This window comes from Lasiodiplodia theobromae (assembly GCF_012971845.1).
Source record: "Lasiodiplodia theobromae strain AM2As chromosome Unknown scaffold_5, whole genome shotgun sequence".
Classification (NCBI taxonomy): Eukaryota; Fungi; Ascomycota; class Dothideomycetes; order Botryosphaeriales; family Botryosphaeriaceae; genus Lasiodiplodia; species Lasiodiplodia theobromae.
The window spans coordinates 557,860-583,009 of record NW_023336541.1 but is presented as its reverse complement, the minus strand read 5'-3'; the positions used below and the strand labels follow the sequence as shown (position 1 = coordinate 583,009).

The window sequence follows — 25,150 nt, the reverse complement described above, 5'->3', positions numbered from 1 at the left end:
AGCAGATAAAGCCGGAGAGCAGTCTTTGTTTCTCGATCGCTATTGTCTCACATTGTTTGCTACCTCCCGTCTACTTTGTGAGAGCTGCGACGCGCCCTTTCACATGAAGAGGACGTGCTCGGACTCTACGTCATTGCGACGAAGGTGCTTGCGTCTGCTTAGAGCAATTTCCAAACCGGGTCAGCCGCTTCCGCCTCAGCTTCAAAAGCCGCATTTCTCCTCGAAGATTGTCACACCAATTGCTTTCCAAAATGGATCTCCAAGGCCTCCTCTCGTACTTTATACACCATCCCATCATCTTCCTCTATCAGCTTATGCAATGGGCTCTCGACAAGCTTCTCTCGCCGACACCCCCACCGCCCAATGCGGACCTCAGCAGACCTAAGATTGCCATCATCGGCGCTGGTTTGACTGGAGTCTCTGCGGCATCCCACTGCGTCGGCCATGGTTTCGACTGCACCATTTTCGAAGCCGGAGATCGCAAGGCTCTCGGCGGGATCTGGAGTGTAAGCTCGGGTGTGAATATTGCGGATCACAACTGATCGATACGCAGAAAGTGAATAATACTTCTGGTTTGCAAATTCACAGCATCATGTACCGTTTTCATCCCTCCGTGAAGTGGCGTGGAGGATATCCCGATCGCCGGCAGATCGTCAGCCAGATCACCGAGCTTTGGGAGTTTTATGGTCTCGAGCAGCGCACCAAGTTCAACACCCGCGTTGAGAAAGTCTACAAGGACAACAATGGCCGCTGGATTATCAACGACACGTCCAACGGCCGCTTTGATGGTATCATCGCTGCCGTCGGAACCTGCGGAGACCCCAAGGTGCCCCACATCCCCGGCCAGGAGAAGTTCAAAGGAGAAATCTACCACTCTTCCGAGCTGGACGGCAAACAAGCCAAGGGGAAGAAGGTCCTGGTCATCGGTGGAGGAGCGAGCGCCGTCGAGGCTTTGGAGTTTGTAGCCCACGAGGATGCCGAAAAAACACACGTTCTTTCCAGGGTGAGTGAGACATTGCATGGCCATCTTGCCTGGTGCTGACTGAACAGTCTGAAAAATGGATCATCCCCCGTAACCCAATCATCGACATGCTGCTGGCATTCAATATATTTGGCCAAGAGACCATCTTTTCTTGGATTCCCGAAAGTCTGCTTCGCCTTTTCTTCTATCGCGACCTCAAAGACCTGTCCCCTCCTCCCGGTAGCAAAGGTGTTTTCGAGGAGACTCCCATGGTCAACGACGAAGTCCTCGAACTTGTCCGCTCCGGCAAGGCCGATTGGCTCCGCGGCGACATCATCGGCTTCGAAGAGAATGGCATCCGTTTCAACCACCGGTCACAAGGCACGCCCAAGGGCGGACCAGGTCGCGAGCAAGTGATCGAGGGCGATGTCTGCATCCTCGCCACAGGCTATCAGCGACCGTCACTCTCCTTCCTCCCCGGCGAGTGCTTTAACGAGCCGTACGACCCGCCGAACTGGTACCTGCAAGTCTTCCCGCCTGCCCACGTCGACATTTGCGCCAACAACTGCACCTACGTCAACGCCATCGGTTCCGTCGGCAACTACCACATCGGCATCTACACCCGCTTCCTGCTCATGTACCTCGTCGACCCTCTCACCCGCCCCCAGGAGCGCTGGATGAAGCGCTGGATCGACATGACCCGTTGGATCAAGTCTAGGGCTCCCACCGGCGCCTTTGACTTCTTCACCTACTCTGAGCTCATCTACTGGTTCGTCTTCACCATCGTTGTCAATCCCTTCCGCTGGAAGTGGGCCGCTTTTGTGCTTTTCGGCATCGGCAAGTCCGTCCCGCTACATGTTGTCCGTCAGGAGGATAAGATTAGGAATGGACTGGGCATGAAGGCGAGGTAAAATGAGCTGCGGCGATGTCTGACCCAACTGGTGATCTTGTTTGAATAGTTCGTAATCACTACGAAGGTTAACAGTTGTTGGAGATGAGAAAAAGCATACCTTTCCGCATGATTCTTGCTCAGGTAGCGAGCCAGAATATATTTACAAATAGATCAATAAGACATAATTTCAAACCATCATAATACTGTACGCCGCCATTTACACTCACAGTTAAATTCCCACGATAGATTGTCCATGCTATATTGAAATGAATTGTATATATTGTTGACCATATTGATAATTTTGCACGCAGCTGTTCCTTCGGAAGGAGCATAGAAATAAGCTGATTAAATGAACGCTGTTCTACAGCAGTAGGGTGAATATGAAGCAAATAATTGCGTGGTTGATATCCCAAAAAAGTGTAGATATTGAAATACTTGGTTGTGGGGGGAAACAAAGAACACAGCAATAAAACGCGGCAACACTCAGAAGCATCGACATGTATTCATCAAGCATGCTACTTTTATTTTTTTTTTAAAAAAAACCTTACCTAATTACATTTCTGTTTCTACACGTTCTTAACACTTTGTTCGTCGTTGACTTTAACATAAGGATGAAGATATAGACTTAACTTAAAGTGGAGTTTATATTTACTTAAAAGCGTCATGATTGAATGTTAGCTTCGTACTGTTTTAAAGAAATGAGAATTACTTTTGTATCTGCCTCACCGTCTTTCTCCCGGGTCACATCCCCGATCACCTCCCGGTCACCTCTCCTCCTTGGACTCTACCGCTTCCCTGATCAGTGGGTCGGTAGAATTCATTGTGCAATCTGCTACACGATGAGTTTCTTCACCGATAGATAAGCCTTGATAAGAGCTTAGGGAGGTGGAGGGAAAATAGCAGGGAAACCGTAAGGCGGAGGAGATTACAATTTTGTATCCAGAAGGTTATAAGGGCTTCTAGGGTAGCTGACGAATGTATTGATTATACAGTTCTATGGGAAAGGGTGCTGCTGTTTATAAGCGATATACGTTCGCTTTTATTAGATGAGCTCGGTTTTAAACCAGGTTATGAACCGTCATATACACCTTGTTGGCGAATGATCATTGAATCGATAAATAAACCACGGCGCTTCAAGTCTGTCATTTGCGAGACCAATTAAAGAAAAGATCTAAAACGTTTGGTTGAGAAAAGCTGAAAGGGTGGCTGGATTCAACGGAGCCTTCAGCTGACACAACACATCCAAGTACTAAATTCAACCAATCGTGAAGACAGTGCTTAATTTCTCAGTGAATGTCTCGGGAAAGTCATCCTTAGTCGCTGTACCTACGTCTGAAACACGGACTGAAGCTTAGTTATTAGGATGCAAGACGACGCCTTCCAGTCGGCGGGATATCTTACTCAATGCACACGAATTTCAAATTCGAACCAGTTGGGATAGGCATAATGCATAGTAAAATTCCAGAATAGATATCCAGTTCCCAAGCGAAAAACCCCAACCACGCTACAAAATCCAAAAAGCATTACACAATCGCCGATCCATGCCATCCTTGAATATCCCCCCCTTATGAAGCCAGTAGAAATATGATGGGGTAGTAAGAAAATACAAAAAAACCCAATCTAACTTCGCCATCAACCCATCCAACCATCGCGCATATCCTTAACCGAAAACTTGCACGCCTGAAAGCGCGGAGCTGAATATCAAATAGCCATCGACTCCTTTCCCTCGTACAAAGACAATCGTCACAACCACCAAACCGCTCGCTCACCCCCAAATTCCACATGTACATCCAATCCCAACAACAAAAAGAGATGTCTCGTGTCCTTCATCCTCCTTCGACAGGGCGGAGAAAAAGAAAAAAGAGAAGACTTTTCTCCTAATCCTATATACAGCGAATGCTATAAATAATAGAAGTAGACATATGTTGAAATGAGATACAAATGCTGTGAGAGTGTGCGTCGGTCTATTGAATATGTATGACAGGATGAGAAGATGTTCGGCCCGGATGGAGAATGTAAAGACGGGCGGAAAGCGAGAGTAAGAAAGGTATGCAACCCTTATGCACAAAAATGCTCTCTCCGATGGTAAATGCAAGCCTCCCAAAGAGGTATATGGTCGTCAAGTCATCATGATAAATGTGGACGAACACGTCCGGAAAACTCCACAGACTGCGTCTGTATGTGGTTGACAGATTAGGAAATATGTCTCAACGCTCATGGAAGCGTATGTAGTATGTTGGACGATATGAGAAAAAGGAAATTCTCAAACTTGTAGGGCATGAAGATGCGATTCTTCACTCCAGCATCCGGCTTCTCGCCGAAATCTCCTCGTCGGTCAGAGCGGCCATCCAGACACATTTGGGAATGATGTCCGGATTGGGCTTGAGCTCATAATGGGTACTGGCCTCCAGCAGCCGCAGCAGGTTCTTGACGATCGAAGCCGAAGTCTGGTGACGCTCAAAGTTGATGAGCGGCTCACCGTCATCATTCTCGCCGGCGGATACGGTCGCTGGCTTTTGCGCATTGTAGATCAGGTCACGCGTGTAGATCCCAATGAACGGGATGCACCCGTCATCGAGGTTGACCGTCTCCATCTCGAGGCGAAGGTTGTGGAAATTCTTCACCGGTTGCACCAAGCCCTCCAATTCGCGGAGAGTGCGACGTTCCGCTTCCGGGACGAGCTCCCAGGTCTTGGACAGACGTGCGCAGTCGGCGGACAGGAGTGCGACCGTGAGCTGATACATCGTGGCGTAGTTGCGCAAGCGACGGGCGTGGTCGGCGATGTGGATGTACTTGACAATGCAGCGCACACGTTCCTCCAGATCCTCGGTGATTACGACCTCGGACACCGCCCACTTCACCATGATGTTGAAGCGAGCGATAACCACGTCGACACCACGGGGCTCTTGAGTACGCAGATACTCCACCCAGTCGCGAATCTGAGGCGAAGACTGCTTCCAGCGCAGCTCGATGAGCTCCTTCCAGTCGATTTCATCGAGCGCGTCCTTCTCTACGATGGTGAACTGCTCCGCGAGGGTCTCGGAGTCGAAGGCGAGGACGAAGGGAAGGTGGCGCTCTCGCTCCGGAATCGAGCGGTTCCTCGGCCTGTTCGCGCCGGCCATGCCGTTCATCTTGGTCGACTCGATGTGCGACTCCGACTTGTTGACCCTGTGGCTCGCCTGGAAATCTTGCGCTTGTTGGAATCCGTTCTGGGAAATCGGGGCTGTCTGGAGACCGTGCAGAGGCGGCGTCAAACCCGGCGTCGGGAGGCCTCTGTGGAAAACCGTCGAGTCCATGTTGTTCGGAATCGTCCTGTCGAGCACATTGTCGTTGGTCGGCGGCGTGGGAGGGTGGCGCAGTGGACGCGGAACCAGCTCGTCCCCGAACTCGAGGTCGGCGGGTTGGTCATCGAAGAAACTCCGCACGCCGTGGCTCTCACGCCTCGAGTCGTTCGGAACGCTGGTCGAGATGTCCGACGAAATGTCGTCGAACTCTTCCTCAGGGTCCAGGAGGAAAGACTGGTGCGTCTTCACCGAGTTGGGCGACTTGGGTGACTTTGGCGATCTAGGGAACGTCGAACCACGTGGAATCCTGCGCATGCTTTCCGTCTCTTCAATATGCTCAATCGAGGAGCCAGCCGAGGGGTTTTGCTGGTCCAGCTGGGCAGCACGCCAGGCCTGGGGCGACAGGGCGGCTGGGCGAGCGGAGTCGACGGACGGTTCGTTGATCCGCTTGCGTGTGACGGCGGCGATGTCGCTGTTGCCACGGTCGAGAAGGGGGACGCTGGAATACGAGTATTCGGACTGGGGGACCGAGCTGTCTGGCATGTACGTCGGGGACGTGTGTTGCTCCGACGACGGCGACACCACGAACGCACCCGACATCGTCTGCTGTCGATGAGTGCCAGAGGACTTGGCGTTCGGTTCTGGGTCTGTAGCGGTCGGGTCTGGTCCTCCGTGGGAATCCTCTCGCTTCATGGACTGACCCGGGGCTCCCCTGGGGATGTAAAACTCCGCCGCCTGCGGCGACGGGTCCGGACTCTTCTTCTCGTACTTGCCCTCGAGCTTCAGCAGGGCAGCCTCGATACCTCCATCGTCGTCATCATCGTCAGGCAATGCAGCCAGCCGTGCGACTTCCCTCTCGAAGGAGGGCCTGAGGACCGGCTGTGAAGAGTGCGTACCGATAAGCGACAACGACTTCCTGGCGGCAGGCAGCTGCAGCTGGTCGAACTCTTCGACGGCGCCTTCGACGGCGTCTGGCGCGTAATTCCACATGTCATTCCAGCCAGCTGTGAGAGGAGGATACGCCACCGAATTCGTCACCGAGTGCGCGAAATTAGACACCGAACCAGTGGATCGTGGACGCTCGATGGGGCCCAGATCGGTCATGTTCGCGGCTCCGCGAAGATCTCCACCCGGGCGTCTGCGAAGCATGCGTGCAGGGGCAGGAGCTGCGGGGCGGTCAAGATGGAACGGGTCGTTGTCGGAGGATCTGGTCATCGCGTCGGAATCGATGCTGTACCCGGGTCTGTGTTTTTTCGTCATACCGCTTTGGAACGACGCAAATCTCCGCAACGAGTGCGAACCCGAAAGCGTGCGACTCGGATACATCGACCTCGAGTGCCTCAGCAAGGACGGACGATCCGTGGGCAGGCCGGGCACAGGCTCCATGTCGTAAGAATCGACTTCGTCGTAGGAGAAGTTGACTGCGTTCGGGGCGGAGGTCGTGGAAGGTATCGTGACGTCGGGGTGGATGGTGACGGGCGGGAGAGAAACGACGGGCTCACCGCGCCGGGAGGCGGCTCCCAAGCTGTCCTTTCCCAACTTCTCGTCGCCGTCGCTCTGCCTTAGAGCATCGTCCAGGTAGGAAGTGTCGGGAGCTGCCGCCACGGATAGCGCAGACGCCGTATCCTCATCGGCCGGAAGGGCACCGGACATGACCAGAGGAACGGGGGGAGGGGCACCGGTATCGTCGAATATGAGGATTGAGCCGCTGCCCATCGTCACCTTGCTGAGACCTCGCTCGACCCCAGGACGGGCTTGTCGCGAGCCGTCGCTGACGGGGTGCAAGTCAGCTCCTGAGGCCCGTTCTGGACTCTGATGCAGGGGTGACACCCCACTCGCGCGGTTCCGTCTTTCCTTATCCAGCTCTTCGTCCAGCGCCTTCTTGAAACTCTCGGCCACGCGCCGGGAGAGGAGGTCCACGCGGGTCTGTTGCCTGGCGCGTATCTGCCGTCTCTTCTGGACACCCGCGTGTGACGAAGTCGGAACCGTTGCCGTGCCCATCGAGTCTCTTTTTGTCGTTTGGTTCGATACGTCGCTCGCACTCTGAGCGTGCGATCCACCGCCTTGCCTGCTGCTCAACGCCCGCCGCACGCTGCCGAGTATCTTTTTCATCCCCGGGTTCGCCACGTTCGCTTTCGAGCTCGCGGGAGAGCCGGAAATGTTAAGGACGAGATCGAAATGCGACTTCATCGGTCGTACTTCACCCGTTGGCCGCAAATTGATGTACGGGGAATCCGGCTGGAAGAGTGCACCTCTGATTATACTTCCTGGGAACTGTTCGAGGGTCTCCTGTTTTGCATCAGAAGCTTGCGATTCCGGGCGGCCCTGTGACTGTGATGAATGCGCTCGGTGATCCCTCAGGGCATCCGAGAAACTTCCGCTGCGCTTGTGGCAATGGAGCCCGGGGCGTCGATGACGCGACGTCGGGAGAGACGGAGCCGTGGCCGAGCCTACGGGTACGGGATGGGGGTAGAGAGGCATTTCTGTCCCATTATCGTTGCGGTATAGCGTCTTTAACGGGATTGAGCATGACATGACGTGCATGCTGAACTCGCTGGCGGGAGAGAGTGGTATGGTGCTGTGGTCAGGTATTTCTCCCGGCGAAGCTGTGATTGAGCTCTGGGGGACGTGACGAGGCCCCCCTTTTGTCCATTCCGAAGTCCTTTCCGGCGGAGAGATGGCGTGCATATGTCGGCTCGCTTTCCTTGGCGGAGTCGTCGGTACCGGAGGATGGGCCTCGACGGGCTCGGGCGCGGGCGCCGCCACTGCTGGTGCAGTGTCGGATAACCTCGCCGGTTGAACGAGTGGCTCGAATTCAGCCTGGCCACCTGGAAGTATATCCTCGTCCGGCGTGTCCCTGCCAACCGCCTCCACATCATCCCAGAAAAGCGCGCAAGTCCTCCGCCAGCACTTCTTCAGCTCCCCGATGATTTTCAAATCCCCGCCTCCTCCATCCTCGCGCACCTGCAGATCGTGGTACAGGTCGTTGACAAGCTTGCAAAAGTGCTCCCGGAGGTTCAGAAAAGGCAGAAAATCCTCAGTGAAGTAGTTGAGAATCCAGTGGCGGAGCGCGACGAACGTCCGCACCCGCACTATTCGTCCAAAATCGTCCGAGCGCTCCACCGCCCATCGTAAGCGAGCTATCAGGTAGGCTATCAGGTCGCCGATTGTCAAGTAGGAGCGGAACGTCAAAAAGAAATCGGATAAGAGTTCGTAATCCAGGAAGCTGGGGGAAGTGATGTGGGCTATCAGTCGGGCCGGGGTCGCCGCGGTTATTTCGCCGGTTGCAGCATATCGGACGACGGAAGGATTGTCGGCATTGGTCGTGAATGAGTCGTAAATCTTGGGAGAGATGGGCACCGTGGGAACGAGGGGCGTCAAGGGAGCCGACGAGCCTTGGGTCGAGGGCTCGATGTAGGTGATGGGTCGGTCGTAGAAGCGCGTCCTCGACGAGATGTCGGAGTACCGCTGCGAGTTGCGGTTCAGCATGGGGCCGGGGGCGGGAAACAGGGTGCCGAGGGTCGGGGTGAGCTTATTGGAGAAGAGCGAGGAGCGGAAATCGTCGGTGGCGGAGGTGCGTGTGTAGACGGAGCTGCGCAGGATGGCGGTGCCTTGGGTGCTGAATCGGGGATTGCCCAGGCGGTAGTGGGGAATGGGAACGTCCAAAACCGGGAACGACGACGTGTCTGCGGTCCGCGGCCGCGACGTCTTGGGGCGGTCAATGACGACCTTGAACGTGTTCGAGTCGATGCTCTGGGAGCGAGCGTGGTCATTGATGGTGGAGAAGGAATGCGAGCGAGCGTGGTGCGAGGGGCGGGCCTCCGACGTGGACTGGGTGACGCCGTTCACCTTCACCGCCGGGGTGGGACTGCGAGCGGGCGTGCGTGCTGGAGTGGGAGTGCGCGATCCAGAGGGAGCGCTGTCGTGCCAGCCATTGCTGGGTCGTCGAGGAACGCGGCCATCGGGCGCAAGGCTGTCGGGAGGCGTGATGGGCGGGAAGACGAAGGGCGCGGGCGGTGGACGCGTCCGCGGCGTGCCTGTGCGAGCGACGGGCCTGAAGCAATGACATTGGTTAGCTGGAGTCGCGGCGCGGCGCCTCGCTCGCGCAGAGAAATTTGGAGGCGCATGACGGGGGTAGGCACCGTAGGTAGATGATGCCGTTGCTGCCGACATTGCCCACGGCGAAGCGGTTGCCGCCAGAACGACTCTGGGCGCCGTCGTCGGTCCTGACGGTGCTGCTGCTGCCGCCGCGGGTGCGCGCGCGCAGCTGCTCGGTGCTGTTCTTTGCGCGCCGCAGCGAGTTCTGCCTGTTCCTTCGGAGGTCCGCCGGCCGCTGTTTCGCGCTATGAGGCCTTTGCGCTGCTGGGATATGGGCTGCTGCTGGTTGGCCCGGCCACCGCGGGCCGCCGTCCTGCGCTGGCGCAGACGTTGCCATCGTCATGCATGCTGTCGTTCGGGGAGCGGATTGCAGCTATCGGCGGGCGCGCATGTCGCTGGGAGTGTTGTCTGAGGGTCGAGGAGGGATGGCGAAGAGAGAAGCACGGCCGACGACGTCAAGGAAGTCTGGACCGGGTTGAGCGTGGTTCGGTGGCTTGTCCAGCGCGAGATGAGATATACGAACCGTGCCCTGGCCCAGTCGGTAATTGAGCAATTACGCTGGCAGCACTGCGCGCCAGATCCGGCCGACGTTCATGCGCGGACGTTGAGCCAGCGCGCAGCGGGAGGCAATGGTGCGCCGCTGGTTGGTTTGCTCGCCGTGAGCGGGAGGAGGGAGCCTGTCCGCATCCCCGGCCAGCGCGCCGCACGCCCAATCGAGCCGCCTGCAAGAGGCTAGTCCGCAGCCAGCTGCAAACGCAGTCGACGCATCATGCAGCCCGCGTCCGTGCGCCCTGCCTTGGTCCTGCATCACCATCGCCTTCAGCTTCAGCTTCAACAAGAGCACCGCCGCCAGCGCACCAGGCCATCGGCTGAGGCCGCGCAGCCGCACGTGGCTCGAGGGGTGCGACGCCGGCCGAATTGCTGCTTGTGGGCGCGGCCCCGGCGGCGTCTGGGACCGAGTTGTGGAGGCGACGCCGCCGATAGGCTTTCCGCAGCCTTCGAGAAGCCTTTTGCACTGCCTATTCTTCTGCTCGACGCCACCGTGATCGCCCCTAGCGCGAACCACGACGCTCCTCTGCCGAGTCCAGCCCGCCGCTGAGATCCCCGACTGCAGCACTGCTGCCCGAGATCTGCTCTCACCTGTCGCTTCCCCTCCCGATCCGTCGCTAGCCAAGGGGCCGGTCGTGGGGAAAGCTAGAACCGACGTTTGGGCATCGAGAAGGGGGTTGTGCAGATCATCCCGTCCGAAACGCGCAGCTGCACACCACTCGTCGACCGTTGGCCGTCGTGCCAGTTCCCGCATCGGGGGCTTTCTTGGGCACGAATACCAACCATGTCCCTGCACCGTCCCCCCTGCTGCCGACTGGCTCTACCTCAACCCCTCCACTGGACGTCATCCGCCGCAGCCGACCCCTTCCAGGCCGAAGTGTTCCATCGCCGTCTGCCCGAGTACAGTGAAACGCCGCTTGTGTCCCTGCTGCATGTCGCCAACGAGCTCGGACTCACCCACGTGCTGGTTAAGGACGAGTGCCGCTGTTTCGGCCTGCCAGCCTTCAAGATTCTGGGTTCCGCCTGGACCGTTTATCGGGCCGCCGCAGCGCAACGCAAAACTGCCACTTACCGTACCGCTCCAGGAGCTTGAGGATTCCACGGGCCTGCGGTTCGTTACCTGTACTGACGGCAATTGGGGCCGAGCGGTTGCGCGGATGGCAAAATACCTTAGCGTGCCGGCCCACGTCTTCGTTCCCCAGAACGTGGATCAGACCACACGCGACAACATCAAGAGCGAGGGCGCCGAGGTTCCCGTGGCCCAGGGCGGCTACGACGCGGCGATCGGGGCTGTGAGAGAAGACGCCGAGGCGGCAACGGACTCCTGGTCATGGATACTTCGTGGCCCGGCTACGACGACATTCCAACCTGGATAGTCGAAGGCTATTATACAATAGTCCGAGAAACTGTCCGCCAAGTCGTCGAGCTTACAGGTCGCCCTGCGACGTGCGCAATAGCTTCGGTCGGTGTGGGCTCCTGAGCTCAAGCGATCACTCTGCTCTACAAGAGGAAGCAACCTTCAGCCACAGTCGTGAGAGCTGAGCCGACTGCTGCCGCATGCTTGCAGACCAGCCTGAAAGCCGGCAGGATCAACAACAAACACGATCATGTGCGGCAAGAACTGCGGAACCGTCCCCTCGCTGGCTTGGCGCGTCCTCGGTGACGGCATTGATGCGAGTGTGGCGATAACCGATTTAGAATCCCACGATGCTGTTGAAAGTTTACGCGCGGGTGGAGTCGCCGGTGGGCCTTGCGGCGCCGCACCCTTGGCAACCCTGCGGAAGCTGAGCCGTGACTCCACCAGAAAAAGCACACTTGGCCTGGGCTCAGAGTCTGTGCTTGTGCTTTTTTGCACCGAAGGCGCAAGGCCGTACGATGTCCCAGGCGAATCAAGTCTTCAGGGTCCGTTGGGCGCGTCGGATATATTGCGCAACGGCGTCTCGCCTCCGAGCGAAGAGTCTTCGTTGGTCCAAGTTTTTCTTCTTTGACGACAAGCTTCTGCTGCCTTTCCCCTTTTCGTACATATCCGCATACCAGGCTCGATTCTCGATACTGCATCAAGGTTTTGGCTTCACGCGATCATCCACATCGACGTTGCAATCACCTGCATCGGGCAACCTACCGTTACTACATCAACCGACCATATACTTATTTCTTGCAGTTTCAAAGGTAATTGTATCCCCCTTGGCTCTGGAAGCCGGGATCATCCTCAATTCAATATTCAGGATCATGCGTGTTCCATCTCGTCTTTCAGAGCAGCAGGAGGTTCAATCTTCGTTTTGCCATCGTGACCACTGAGCAGGGAAATAGCCGATGGCGGGGCTGAGGACTGTCGCGGTAGGTTCCGGATCGGAAGCTCCGAGATTTTACTGAGTTTTCCCTGTGTCAATCGTGGAGTCTCCACAGCAGAAGATGGACATACGTGGCTTCCGCACATGTCAACCTTGTCAGTGATGGCCCGAGGTATTGCGTACACGTTTCAGCCGCGTTCGCTCATTCGATGACATGTTCGCAAGGGATACTTGGTGCTTTTGGCCACTTTGCTTGCTTCTCTCCACCCTCGTTTCAGTTCAATTGCAAGTCTGAATCTGCATGATCAATTTGCATTCTCTCACTCACCGCATCCTGGCGTACGGACGTAGTGTGTGGAGAACCAGGAAAACCGGCTCATCCGCATAAGCGTTCAAGGATCTCCAGGGTCGATCGATCTACATCTTTCCCTGCAATATTAACAAGGAGTTGATTATGGAGATATGACGTTATGAGGCTGCTTGGATATCAGGCGAAGAAGACCACGAATATATCCGCTCTTTCGCGCGTCTTGCGGACAACCTACAGACAATTGTTGCTACTCTTGTCTACGACACCGTCTTTGAAAAACTCGGTGCCTTGAGTGCTCTAGTTAGACTGTGCGCAGTTCATTGGTATTTGCGTGACAGGGATATTGGACAGAATATACAGCACCTCCTACAGCCGATGCAACTTTGACTTGTTTTCTATTGATCAGACTTGGCAGTCCCCAAAACAGCAGACCCTACCCTAACGCGTTTGACCTATCCCAACGCCCGCATGGAAGTCGTCCCCCATTCTGAGCCCCTGCTATTCGCGCTAGCCATCGGCTGCAAGAGGGTGCTATGAGTACTTGACACGATCAGTGGAGGCTGGTCCATCAGCGGCAATGGTCGTTGCAGAGCTGAACGAGAAAGGAAAAGAAGCGGGGAAGCTTTCTACTCTATCGTGATACACCTTATCGTATTAACTACTGAACAATACTTATACTATTCAGAACGCCACAAAACTTAATTTTAAATTTAGCGACTACTATAATGGCATAAGCAAACTTACATTTTATTTCATTAAATATTCAAATACGACAATGGCACATGTCGTACAAAAAGTGACAGATGATCGAGCGTCCTAAATACAACATTGGCCGGCATTGTTTTTCCAGAGCACTACAAAATCTCCAAGTAAAATTTAAATTTGTCGATATTAATACGGTAATGGCTGAGCTTCTAAAGATTGATTAAGATGAAGAATCAATATTATAAACACGAAAACCTTAGTCCGTAAAGTTCAAGGAGCTAATTTTGGCCCCTCGAGCAATGCTCGGCCATTTGTAATACGATATGGACTGCTTTTTATACATACCATTACGAACATCTCGTCCTGGATGGTTCAAAGATGGGTTGCATCTGGTGACTCTTAAGTATTTCTGTAGCTGCTTTTAAAGCATTGGCATATCTCACGGCGCCTCATTCCTACCAACGGACTGCCCATGTTTGGGCGAGCATGCAGGTATACAAGCGTGCGAACACCAATACCCTTCTCAAGCGGCACTGGACACTCGGCAAGGCTGGGACACAGTTGGACAGATGCTCTTGAAAACAAGATGTGCTTAAGCAACTTGTTTCTAGATCAGCGTTTGCTCACTACTGCTATTTTGTTTTGTTATTAGCTATGCCATGTAGCCAGCTTGAGCCAGAATTGGTATCGAGATAGGAAGTCGCAATGTAGGGCCTTAGATATTTTGCGTAACCGCGACAGAAAAAGAAAATACTGGCAGGTCTAGCAAAACTCCCGTAGTTGCATACACGTGCTTACACTCAGAAACAAAGCCTTTGCTATGGTAGCAGAAATTCGTGAAGTTCATTACATTGGTCCGGGAAGATGCTACTAGAAGACGTTGCTAGTGGACGTGTCGCACCTACCGCTTGACACGCAACGACCTATGACAGTGGCCGACCTCAGCTTTTGATCCAAGTAACATGTGCCAACGAATTGCAGATTCTATCACCCATCTTCGAACCATTCTGATTCCTTCATTTTAAATTCTCTGCTCGTCTTCGAACCCTTTCTCTACCGCGCACTTGTAAGCTTCCTCGATTGACTTCAATCGCGCAATAGCAAAGCCTCATCTCCATTGGCTCCCGCGGCACCAACACCTCTTCATATCATCGCCAACTGACTCTAAACCTTTATTTCCCACAGCCACAATGTGTCGCACACTTCTGACAGTGGTCCACCACGCCTGTCAGCCCAGCCACCTCACCCGCCAAACCCGCACGGAGCAATGCTATACCGCGCACCTCTTCGGCATGCGCGTCTGCGCCCCCGGTCCACCACGCCATAGCTTCTATGAGCAACATCTGCCTGGCGCCGCGTGCCAATCCTGCGTCTACCATCATCGCGCCTACAACACTGACGCCGAAGACGAAGTGAACGACGACATGGACATCGACATAGACCCTGCGGCCCTCCACAACCAACGGCTTCTCCTCCGACAGAATGCGCTTTACCACCCGGCGTCATACGTGGCACGCCCGCTGTCGCTCCTCCCCGCCACTTCAAACCCGCCGTACCTGGGCACAGGACAGCACACACACGAGCAGGTCCCATATGCAGGACCGTCCGTACCGATGGGTGTCCGCAGCCCTCATGTCAATCGCCCACCCGTTGACCCGTTCGCGCCGCCGCATGACCTTCCCCAGGGCGATGAGTACCCGAGCGGCAATTACCCTAGAGATGTTTTTCCCAGCGCCAGTTACACCAGCGATCATCCCAGCGGTTACCCCAACGGCGATGGGTACACTGAAGCAGCCAACAGCCCGCATGAACCAGCACAAATCCAGACGCAGCAGCAACAGCCAAGCGCACACCCAACCCGGGGCCCTCTCGTACCCATAATGGAAGACGAACGGGAATACCACAGCGACACCAGCTACGGAGCAGGGAGCGAGGACTTCGTGCACATCGAGCGTCCATCCCAGTTTGACCGCAACCCCTCGCCACCGTGGCAGTCACCGCCCCCCATCCCTCGCCGGCGCCGTCCGTACCTGTCGCACCTCCCGCAGCCCGGTCGTTCGCCCTCGACGTCGCCTCCCATGTCATCCGGCTACTACTCGTCCCTAATGGGCAACCTGCGCGGCGGCGACGGCGGCGGCGACGGCGGCGGCGACTCCGGCTCCAGCTCCGACTCCTCCAGCACACTCGCACCCCCCAGCGACGAGGCGGAGGCTGGCGACAACGACGACGAAGAAAGGCAGCTACTCGAAGCGCTCGAACGGAGCGCGCGCGAGTTCGCGGAGCAAGCGGACGCCGAGCAGCAGCAGGCGGCGCAGCGCAGTCTACGCGAGCACGCCGACCGCGAGGAAGACGCCCTGCGCCGCGTCGCGGCCGAGAGCCTGCGCGACTACGCGGACGCGGAGCACGCGGCGCTGGTGCGGGCCATGCACGACTCGGCGGCCGAGGCGGAGGAGCGGAGGAAGAGGGTGGAGAAGGATGAGGAGCGCGAGGTGCTGAGGAGGAGCGTGCGGACGTGGCGGGAGGAGGTGGCGATGAGGATGGGGCAGGGAGGCAGCGAGCGTGGTGGTTCCGGCCGTGAGGGTGAGGAGATGTTTAGGGGGTTTGCGGATCTGGATGACCTCTGGACGAAGAGGGCTGGTGTTGATCACAGCAATGCGGAAAAGGGCGAGAGTTCGACAGCCCAGAGAAGGGAAGATCAGGTCCCTCATCCTCCGACTCCCTCGTCGCCAAAGCCTGTTCAACGCGTCTGTCCTCCTCCACCGCCGACCGTCGAGGATGAGCCGGAGCGTCCAGCGTGGTCATTCGAAGGAGTTGCCAATCAGCCGCAAGTGCAAGCCGACGAACCCGCCATCAGGGGCCCAGCTGATGAAATAACCAGGGCAATGGAGGCGGTTGACCTTTCCACCGATCCGGCAGAGTACATCAGAACGCAGAGGCTCGCGAGGTTCACTAGGAACAACGATGAGCAATAATGGTATTCAGGTGGACGACGGGCGGGCTCTATTATTTTGGACATGTGGGTTTTCTGCGGGCTTTTCGATACACGGTTGGGATATTCATGGCCTTGCTCCTGCTCGGGTTGTTCATGGCTTAGCGGTCCAGCCTGCAGTCTTTGCGGAAAAAAGGCTTCATGCAATTGACATGCATAATGAAATGATTCCATCCTTTGATCGTCGATCCCGGTAGTACCAGTCGCAGCCTTGTTACCGGTGTAGAAGCAACTCAATCGTGATCCGAGGGCAATTGATTGGTGTCTAGGCTGAAGACTTCCCCTATGTCCTGGACCGCTCGCCACTAGCGAGGCGAAAGTGAAAATTGTCGTTGGGTTAAGGTTGTACAGCCACGAAGCCCCAACCCGGCCCCTGCGTCTGTATGCAAGGGGAAGGTGCATCCGCAGTGGCCCCCAACTTTAGTCGAAGAGTGCCCCTTGCAGACGCTCCACAGACGACTGGTCAGCCGAAGCACTCGCTTGATTGGCTTTGCGTTTTACTGTCGCTGACTGATGCCATTGTTACCCTCTTCGATCTTGGCGGCTATGCAAGACAAACGTGCTGGTGAGGGAATGCAGACAAATTTGAAGATCATAACGAATTAAGCACAAGAATGTAGTTTGTGAAAAATGGGGAGTTGAAGCATACGCCAGGACGCAGAAAACGACTGTAAGCACGTCTAGACGCATGCTTCAACTCCCCATGGATGAATGCAGTAGTATTTACGGACGACATTCGTGCCCAACCAATGTTACAGTCGCTTCATTACTGCTCTAAATGCATTCACGAGCCGTTTTTAACCCACGGGAGGCTGAAAGTGCCGACCCAGTCCTCGACCTCCTTCCTCAGCTGGATGATATCGGTCACGTTCTCGCCCTCGCCAACATATTCCTTGAAGGCGTTGACGCTGCCAGGGTTCTTCCTGCCCTTGGACTCCGCAGCCTCCTTTGCAGCCTTGTCCAGCTTCTGCGTGATGGTCACCGCACGGTGCACGATGTCGGCCACGCGCACGAAGTCGTCGGGCGTGAAGCCGCGGGTGGTCATGGCCGGAGTACCCATGCGGAGGCCGCCGGGCTTCAGCGCCGACTTGTCGCCAGGAACGGTGTTCTTGTTGCTAGCAACGCCGACCAGCTCGAGGACACGCTCAACACGAGCGCCGTCGACGCCGCGGTCCTTGAGGTCGATCAGGACCAGGTGGTTGTCGGTACCGCCGGAAACGATGTTGTAGCCGAGGCCGCCCTTGTCCTTGGAGTTTCCTAGCCTGTCGGCCAGAGCCTTGGCGTTGGCGAGAACTTGCCTCTGGTAGTCCTTGAATTCGTTGGACTGGGCCTGTTGCAGGGCGACGGCGAGCGCGGTGATGGTGTGGTTGTGAGGACCGCCCTGGTGGCCGGGGAAGACCGACGCGTTGATCTTCTCCTCCAAATCCCACTTCTCCTCATTGCCCTTCTTGTCCACGCGGCGGGTGCCCTTGCGGTAGAAGATCATGGCACCGCGCGGGCCACGGAGAGACTTGTGAGTGGTGGTGGTGACGACGTCCGACTCGTTGAAAGGAGAGGGAATGACACCGGCGGCGACGAGACCGGAGATGTGGGCCATGTCGGCGAGCAGATAGGCGCCAACCTTGTCGGCAATCGCGCGGAAGCGCTCGTAATCCAGCAGCCTGCTGTACGCAGAGGTACCGGCGATGATGATCTTCGGGCGGTAAAGGACGGCCAGCTCTTCGAGCTTGTCATAGTCGATCAGGCCGGTCTTCTCGTCCAACCGGTAAGGGAGGGTCTCAAAGTATTTCGAGATGGCCGAAATCTTCTTGGTGGGAGTCTGGTATCCGTGGGAGAGATGGCCACCGTGGGGCAGGTCAAGGCCCATGATACGCTCGTGGGTGTTGATCAGGGCGGAATACGCTTGAAGATTGGCGGGCGAGCCGGAGAGAGCTGCGACGAATGAGTCAAATGTCAGGTACCAGGGCCGCAAGCAACGTACGCTGGACATTCACGCCCCATTCGCTCTCCTTCAGGCCAAATGTCTGCAGAGCACGCTGCTGGCATAATCTCTCCGCCTCGTCGATGAACTCGTTTCCTCCGTAGTAGCGCGCGCCGGGATAGCCCTCGGAGTATTTGTCTGCAGCTCGGCTCAGTATTCGCTTTGCCGAGAGATCTCGATGTGCGTACTTTGCATGACACTTCCCAGAGCATCGAGAACGGCCTGGGAGGTGAAGTTTTCGGACGGAATCAGGTTGATGAAGTGCTTTTGCCGCCTTTTCTCCTGTACGGTTCAACGGCGCGTTAGCAATGCGCGCCGGACGCAAGCAGAGTGCGCGTCGGCGCGAATACCTTCTCCACGATGTCGTACACGACGGGGTCGGCTTGGGCGAGGTTCGAGGAGAGGAGCTTGAGGGCGTGTTAGCTTAATTGGAGCGCGCGAGACGGTGGACTGCGGCGCACCTTGTGCTGGTCGTCCAGAGAGACGGCGTAGCCCCGCGCCACACGAGGCCGCAGGCAGCTCTGGGCGATTGGCCGGCGGGCAGCGGTCGCCAGCAGGGCGCGCGAGGCCCGGCAGGTGTAGCGGAGAGACGACATGATTGCCGACCTGGGGAAGTCTCAGCAATGAGGCGTGGAGACAGCTGGGACGATCTCGGCGCGGTGGTGAGGTGATGGATCGAGGCGTCGGAGCCGCCAACCGCTGGGCTAGGCCACAAAGGGAATGCCACGCGAAGCTGGCGCCATTTTTCTCCGCCGCGCGGCACGCGTCTCATCCTTTTCTCCTCATCACACAACTAAATCCAAGATGATGAGTCGGCCTTTACGGCAGCGCATCCTCACCTGCCGCGCGCAAGCACGGCGGCGTGGGTGCTGTTGACATGTTCCGGGCCCACCTCACCACCTTAGAGGAACAATTTGAGACTTTCTGATTGGATCTGTGTGATGGATTGCCCTTCGACGGCGTCGGCATCCTTCACGGAAGGAGAGGCGTGACCTGGGCACGCTACCTTTCGCTGAGCTCGAGGGCGGCAGTCGGCTTCGCTGCTCGTCCACGAGTCTCAGGCCACGTTAGCTATATAGGTAAAACAGTCTTTCGTCTTGGATCTCTTTCTGGCCTGTCGGAACTTTGTTAATGCTGTCTGCGACGTTGATAGGTAGTCGTGGAAATATGATACTTGTCAACACCCGCTCGACGACCGTTGTGCCTGTGAACATGGTGATAACCCAAGGGACTCGCATGGAACGCGCCGCCGACGGCGCGTGCACGTGTTGACCCTTCCGCCTGCTGGACCCTTTCCTTCTATGTGCTCAGGCTCGGCAGTTGCCCGTTACGGGTGGCGCCTTCCTCTCCAACTTCGCCTTACATCACCGCGCCGAGGACCCTGAGCAAAAGTAACCTCCAACCTCCAAACTCTTCCTCCGCTCTCCACCATCGCAGCCACACAGTCGGCAACTCCCCGCTGTTGTGAGCTTACGTCACCTGCCACCAGGCCGCCCAGCGAGGACACTCGGCGCGTTCAAGTCTCACAACATGGCTCGCAAAGCGCCTCCCAAACTCAAAGCCTCTAAGTCGGCAAACGCTCGCAAGGCTAGCCCCGAGCTTGGCGAAGGTGACTTCCAAACCCGCTACAACGCCCGCACGGGACGTCCCATTCGCGACAACGCCGGCCGGAAGTCTCTTGACCCATCCTACCTCGACACCATCGAAGTCGTGGATGACGAGGGTCTGGAAAGCGAGTCGGGGTCCGAGGACGAAGAGGGCGTCAAGAAGAAACACCCCAAGAGGAAGCGAACTCCATCACCACCGCTGCTGGATGTCGACCAGATGCCGCTCTTCCCGGAAGACGTACCCTCGCGCGAACCGACTCCGCAATTCTTGGACGAAGACGAGGCCAGCTCGATCAACTTGACGGTCAATATCCCAAAAGGCTTCAGTGGTCCCCTGGTTCTGAAGATCGACCGCGGCATGCTCGACAACGGACGCTCGGAACCCCCGTCCAAGCGCCAGCATCTCTCCCGCGCCCCGACGGAATTGTCGAAATCCAGCGCTGGAGACAGCATCGCGGTCGCTCCTCGCAAGACAGCCGTTGGCCAACGTGGACACTTCGGTTCCAAGACGCGCGAGGATCCCACCAAGAAGACGTTCGCTGATCTTCCAGCGGAGCTTCGAAACTAGATCTACCGGCTCGTATTCGTTACCAAAGAAGAGATCAGCTTCGGCCGGCCAGTCAACTTTTGCCGTTCTGCGGCTTTGCTGCGGACCTGCAGACAAATCTACAATGAGGGACGCAGCGTGCTCTACTCCGAGAATAGGTTCTCGTTCTCCCGTAACACCCGTTCACGCGCACCCTATTGGAGCTCACAAGACAAGGAGATTGGTTACCAGGACATGAGAGTCTTCCTCAACTCGATCGGCCCCACTAACATATCCGTAAGTGATTCATCAAGCTGCGTGTTTGATACCTCCTCTCACTAGCATCAAGCTGCTCAGGTCGATCTCGATCATGCTCACGGACGCATCCCCATCGAGTACTCCATACTTGGATCATGGTAAGATAGAATGCATATCCTGCCATCTGTCAAGGAGACGCTGATCAACGACAGACGGACGCCGTTTTGTCCGTGATGAGCACATTATCTACTGCCTTCGTCAGATCTCGAAGCACGGCGAACTGAAGGAGATTGAGCTTTCGTTCTACGGTCGCAAGTGCCTCACTCGAACAGACTACCGCTTTCTCGATGCTTTGAGGGAGATCAAAGCCGACAAGGTCCGCCTAGAGCCACCGGAGCGCCACTGGTATCCTTCAAAGATTGATTACCTTCTGAAGACATCCCTCCTCGAATCCATGGAGCGCTCACCCAAAATGTACAAGAACGAATGACTATTTCCACCCTTCGTATAGTACGACATTTGCCGATTCCTGGTGGATCGCGAGGACAGAAGTATCCAGTTCACCTCCTACATCCTATCCTGACTCACTCCAAAGCTGCACTTCGATATAATCCCACCTTAGGGAGTGCGCAGCTGCAGGTGCATCGGCCTTGAATGACCAGCTCTGGCGGAGCTCATCTTTCTTCAAAGAGCTTACTGTTTCCTTCTCATCATATACTCCAAAGAGTAATTCTTGAGGTCTCAGCCTTTGATTCACTGCTTTCGAATAACAGCGTAAAAAAAGAGTAAAAGAAAAAGGTGGCGTTGGTTGCGGGGGGTCCTTCTGTAAGACAGTTCTCCGACCGGCGGAAACACTTGACCTTTATTCCGGTTTCTCCATGTTCCACATCACTACTAAAGGGCAGCTTCCTGAACAATCACATTTATTTAATCTCATCATCATTACTGGAGTACGATAAAAAGAGGTAAATGATATTCGTGGGCTTTGAGGTAGAATAGCTATGCAGCTGAACGAAGATGTAAGAATCTACCCACGTGTATGTGATTTGGCCAATCGCCGCCATGTGACACAATCTCCCAAAACTTGATCCGAGTAGCCATCCCATGGTAATACCGCTCTTCGGAATTACAGGCGGAATGTTTCTTCGACACGACGTGATCACATCTCCAGGCTGGAGAATGCCGCGTCAATTACAAACCTCGTTTGTACGCCCGTTCCTGCAGATAGTGCATAAATTGGCTGTATGCGCCGTGAAATGCGTGGCACACCGCCAAGTGTCACTTTTATATCAGTTGAAACTGTTATACACACGGCTCAGCTATACTTCTCGCTCAGCCCTGTCACCGCATGAAAAAAAAAAAGGCGGTGACAACTACAACCACGTGCTTTCGAACCACGCGTTGATAAGCCGGACGGTAATGAGCACATTCTGCCCTGCACGGCAAAATACACAAGGCCGACCGCGCTCCGAACATTCGTCCTACTGCTAGCGCGCGATGCAAGCCCGATCCGCACGTTTCTCCTCGCGAATCGGAGAAAATAAAAGGCCAAGACTAAAATCGCCAACGGGCATCAATCGCCATCCGGGATTCCCGGCCGCCTTACAGAAAACCGCCCTGCCGAAAACAAAAGCACGGAGACTATTGATTGATGACAGATAACGGTATGTCCCAGACTACCGAAACGCTGGGTTCAGTCCCAGATCTCGGGTCTTCTTTCCCAAGGGCCCTTGATTCATGGGACGAACGGGCTACCGTGCACGTTGTCCTCGTTGCGGCTCTTGCGCAGGGCTGGCCGAATGTCACCTACCCTTTTGGAATGGAGGCGAGCATTGACATTCATGAGCTCGCACGTATTTGGTGTTGCTAGAGCCCGCGTCGGACCGCCGCTTGGTCAGGGCGGCCACGTGTGCGTCGAGACCAGGAGGAAAAAGGGAAGGCGATGGTCGGTTATCGACCAAAAGAAAATAATGTTGGTCGTATATGGAAATCCTTGGACTGTGCTCGGACGGCGAGGAACAATCTGTCATCATCGTTCAGCTAGACAGGGGCACGTCATCTTGCTTCTGCCCGTTGCGAACCGCTGAGGCAGCGAGGGAAAAAGGTGACGAGTCGTCGGCATTGGGTGTCGTGCGGCCATGCGTCAATGTAAGCTTTGTTCACCCAAATTATCGGTGCTACGCCAACGAAGACCCTGATTTCTGGAGAGTTCTGTGCGTGCGCGCGGGCATTTGGACATGTTCTGGGCTGCCGAGACAGGTCGTTGAATGCCGGAATCGGACCGGCCGCCTCGGTGAAATCACTGCGAAGGGGGCGGTCGTTGGCGGGTGAGCTTAACGTGCGATGGAGGGCTGCGCACGTTGTTTCGTGGTGGTGGTGCTTTGACCGGTTATCGGTACTTGTGGGGGGGTAATTGGGATAAGCGGGATGTGCCGTCACAATAACACGCGCGCGCCTACACCCATCGGGAAATTGTGCTGAGCGGCCTTGTCATGGCTTCGCTGGTTGGCAGAGCGGTCTGGAGGAGAAAATGAAGTGGGGATGTGTGGGGCGGTGAGAGGCAGGACCCTGCGTGAGTTCTTCGGGGGAGATTCTGGGGATTGGCAGAAGTGGTTGGGCTGAATGATCTGAGACCAGGATTGCGGAGAAAAATCAAGGTGACGTCTGTGACGTGGTGGAGTCCAACCCAGCAATCGGATTCGTCCCTCGGCGGTGGGGAAGACTTGGTTCGAGCGCGCGGTGAGATGGTGATGCGTGTTTCAGAATGCCGTGTGGAGAAGGGCTTGTTTAGACCTGGTTGGACGTCTTGCCGCCCGGCGGTTGCAATTTGCTGATGCCTTGTTGGATGTAGTTGTATTTAGCTTTTCAGCTGGATATCATTGCTTCATTTCTCTCTAAACTTTTTTTCCCCATACGTCATTCAAAATCCAGCCCAACCTCACCGATATAGCTCACCAATCACGGGCTCTCATAGACCCTTTCTCTTCTTGAACTCCGCGATCCACTCTTGCGCTCTTGCTTTGGGCACAACATTCACCTTGACCAATCCGTCCACAATCTCCACCGTGCCCCCAGCCAGCAGCTTGCCGAGCGGGACCTTCTTGCCCGCCTTGATCAGGCCACCGGAAGACGTCTCCAGGTAGCATTCGGTGCCCGCTTGGGTGTATTCGCTGTCCTCGTCCCAGGGCACGGGCAGGATGTATTCGAGGTGTTGGCCGAGGCTGTCCGTCTCGGCGCACGCCTGGATGAAGTCACTCTGCGCGTGCAGCGGGTAGAGAAGGATGAGCGGAAATGAGAGGACCGATGAAGGGTCTAGGGCCTCTGCCAGCGCAACCTTCGCGTCTCCCGTGTCTGGGTCTGCGCCTGTAGTCCGTATCTTGATGTTGCGTGCTCTGAGCGCTAATTGAAGGGCGTTCTCTTCGTTACGCTTCTTAGCCTCCCGCTCTTTACGCTTTCGCTCGGTCTCATCGAGATACTTCTTGCGTGCTGCGATCTTGGTCTTGAGAGTCTTGAGGGAAGCATTATTGGCATCAATCGCTAAACCACGCTCGCACGAGTCCTCGGCTTCGGGAATCTTGTCCAGAGCGAGAAGTGCGGTGGCGCTGCGATACCAGGCTTTTACATTTGAGGGGTTGATGAGAAGAGTTGCTTTGCAATTTTGTATGCAGGAGCGGTAATTTTCTGTTCGAGGGTCAGCCTACTGTCGCGTATAATAAATTATTTGCTGGCCGCTTATACAAGGACCAGATATAACACGGGGAATTCCGGCTGACATACTCAACTCTAGATTGCACAACGCCTTGTTCACCAGGGACGCTTCCTCAATCTGCTTCTCTTTCCGCGCTTCCTCCTCGGGATCCTGCTGCCCTTCCGCCAAATCGATGTCCGGGTCCTCGTTCAGCTCTTTGCTCTCTCCCTTCAATACGCTGAGGGCTTTGTCGTAGAACTCGCGAGCGTCGACCCACTGCTTTGCGCGGGCACATTCGTTTCCTTGCTCGCGGAAATTACCCGCGACCTCAGCCTTGGTCCCTTCGTACGCAAGCGACTTCAGTCCCTCCAGAGCTGCGTTCTCGCCGCCTTGCCCGTCGCTTTCATCTAGTGATGTCATGAAAAGCGGCGTGCGATTGAGCTCGGCCAGGAGCTCATCGGCGGTCTTGGACCTCATTTCCGTCATGGCCGGCGGCCTTGCGGCCGACGCCTTGCCGTCGGAAAGCTCCTCTGCGGCAGCTGGGCTCTTATTTTGGGTAGCATTATTGATGAGGGATTCGAGAGAGGGCACGCCACTTGGGCCGGGGCCGCTGGGGAGGTTCGGTGGCGGGTTCGCGTTAAGGTTGAGCGATTCGTCAAAGTCGTCGGGCAGCTCTTCGATCTTGCCCATGGTGGCGGTTTCGGCAGAGAGGTCGCAGGTGGGCGTCGCGGGAGATTGCGGTTAGACACCCTGAAGCAGCAGCAGCTCCAGGCTTGTACGAGGCGCGGGCGGGTCTGAGATTGGATTGGGTGCAGCTGGCGGGGCAGAGAGGCGGGAAGTGGACGAAATTTCGTTATCGATAACGTTTCAGCCTCAGGCACCGGCGGCCCTGTTCGGCGGATGCGCGAAGGATTCCGGCAGCAGCCAGCCGTGAACTTTGCCGTGCGTGACAGCGACCGGGGAAGGGCGCCTACTGCAGAGATTGGCTCCCGTCACTTGCTTTTTCTCCGG

The 25,150-nt window shown here is 56.1% G+C and overlaps 6 protein-coding genes across 6 annotated transcripts; 3 read left to right on the top strand and 3 right to left on the bottom strand.

Moving 5' to 3' along the window:
- Positions 1-251: 251 nt before the first annotated feature.
- LTHEOB_2024 (Pyridine nucleotide-disulfide oxidoreductase class-2) lies at positions 252-1,872 on the top strand (the record flags this gene model as incomplete). Its single annotated transcript, XM_035510791.1, has 3 exons — positions 252-506; positions 554-1,003; positions 1,051-1,872. 3 exons carry the CDS (start codon positions 252-254, stop codon positions 1,870-1,872), a joined length of 1,527 nt encoding a protein of 508 aa, XP_035364964.1.
- A 2,275-nt stretch (positions 1,873-4,147) lies between these two features.
- Positions 4,148-9,578, bottom strand: LTHEOB_2023 (Ras-like guanine nucleotide exchange factor; the record flags this gene model as incomplete). The annotated part of the gene is made up of 4 exons (XM_035510790.1): positions 4,148-6,380; positions 6,468-7,426; positions 7,862-9,191; positions 9,280-9,578. 4 exons carry the CDS (start codon positions 9,576-9,578, stop codon positions 4,148-4,150), a joined length of 4,821 nt encoding a protein of 1,606 aa, XP_035364963.1.
- Positions 9,579-14,280: 4,702 nt separating this feature from the next.
- On the top strand, positions 14,281-16,062 carry LTHEOB_2022 (uncharacterized protein; the record flags this gene model as incomplete). Its single annotated transcript, XM_035510789.1, has 1 exon — positions 14,281-16,062. One exon carries the CDS (start codon positions 14,281-14,283, stop codon positions 16,060-16,062), a length of 1,782 nt encoding a protein of 593 aa, XP_035364962.1.
- Positions 16,063-16,863: 801 nt separating this feature from the next.
- LTHEOB_2021 (Serine hydroxymethyltransferase) lies at positions 16,864-18,656 on the bottom strand (the record flags this gene model as incomplete). The annotated part of the gene is made up of 5 exons (XM_035510788.1): positions 16,864-18,011; positions 18,061-18,198; positions 18,249-18,342; positions 18,411-18,467; positions 18,522-18,656. 5 exons carry the CDS (start codon positions 18,654-18,656, stop codon positions 16,864-16,866), a joined length of 1,572 nt encoding a protein of 523 aa, XP_035364961.1.
- Positions 18,657-19,590: 934 nt separating this feature from the next.
- On the top strand, positions 19,591-20,941 carry LTHEOB_2020 (DNA-binding protein; the record flags this gene model as incomplete). The annotated part of the gene is made up of 4 exons (XM_035510787.1): positions 19,591-20,201; positions 20,328-20,490; positions 20,543-20,609; positions 20,664-20,941. 4 exons carry the CDS (start codon positions 19,591-19,593, stop codon positions 20,939-20,941), a joined length of 1,119 nt encoding a protein of 372 aa, XP_035364960.1.
- Positions 20,942-23,419: 2,478 nt separating this feature from the next.
- Positions 23,420-24,829, bottom strand: LTHEOB_2019 (TPR domain-containing protein; the record flags this gene model as incomplete). Its single annotated transcript, XM_035510785.1, has 2 exons — positions 23,420-24,132; positions 24,229-24,829. 2 exons carry the CDS (start codon positions 24,827-24,829, stop codon positions 23,420-23,422), a joined length of 1,314 nt encoding a protein of 437 aa, XP_035364959.1.
- Positions 24,830-25,150: the final 321 nt, after the last annotated feature.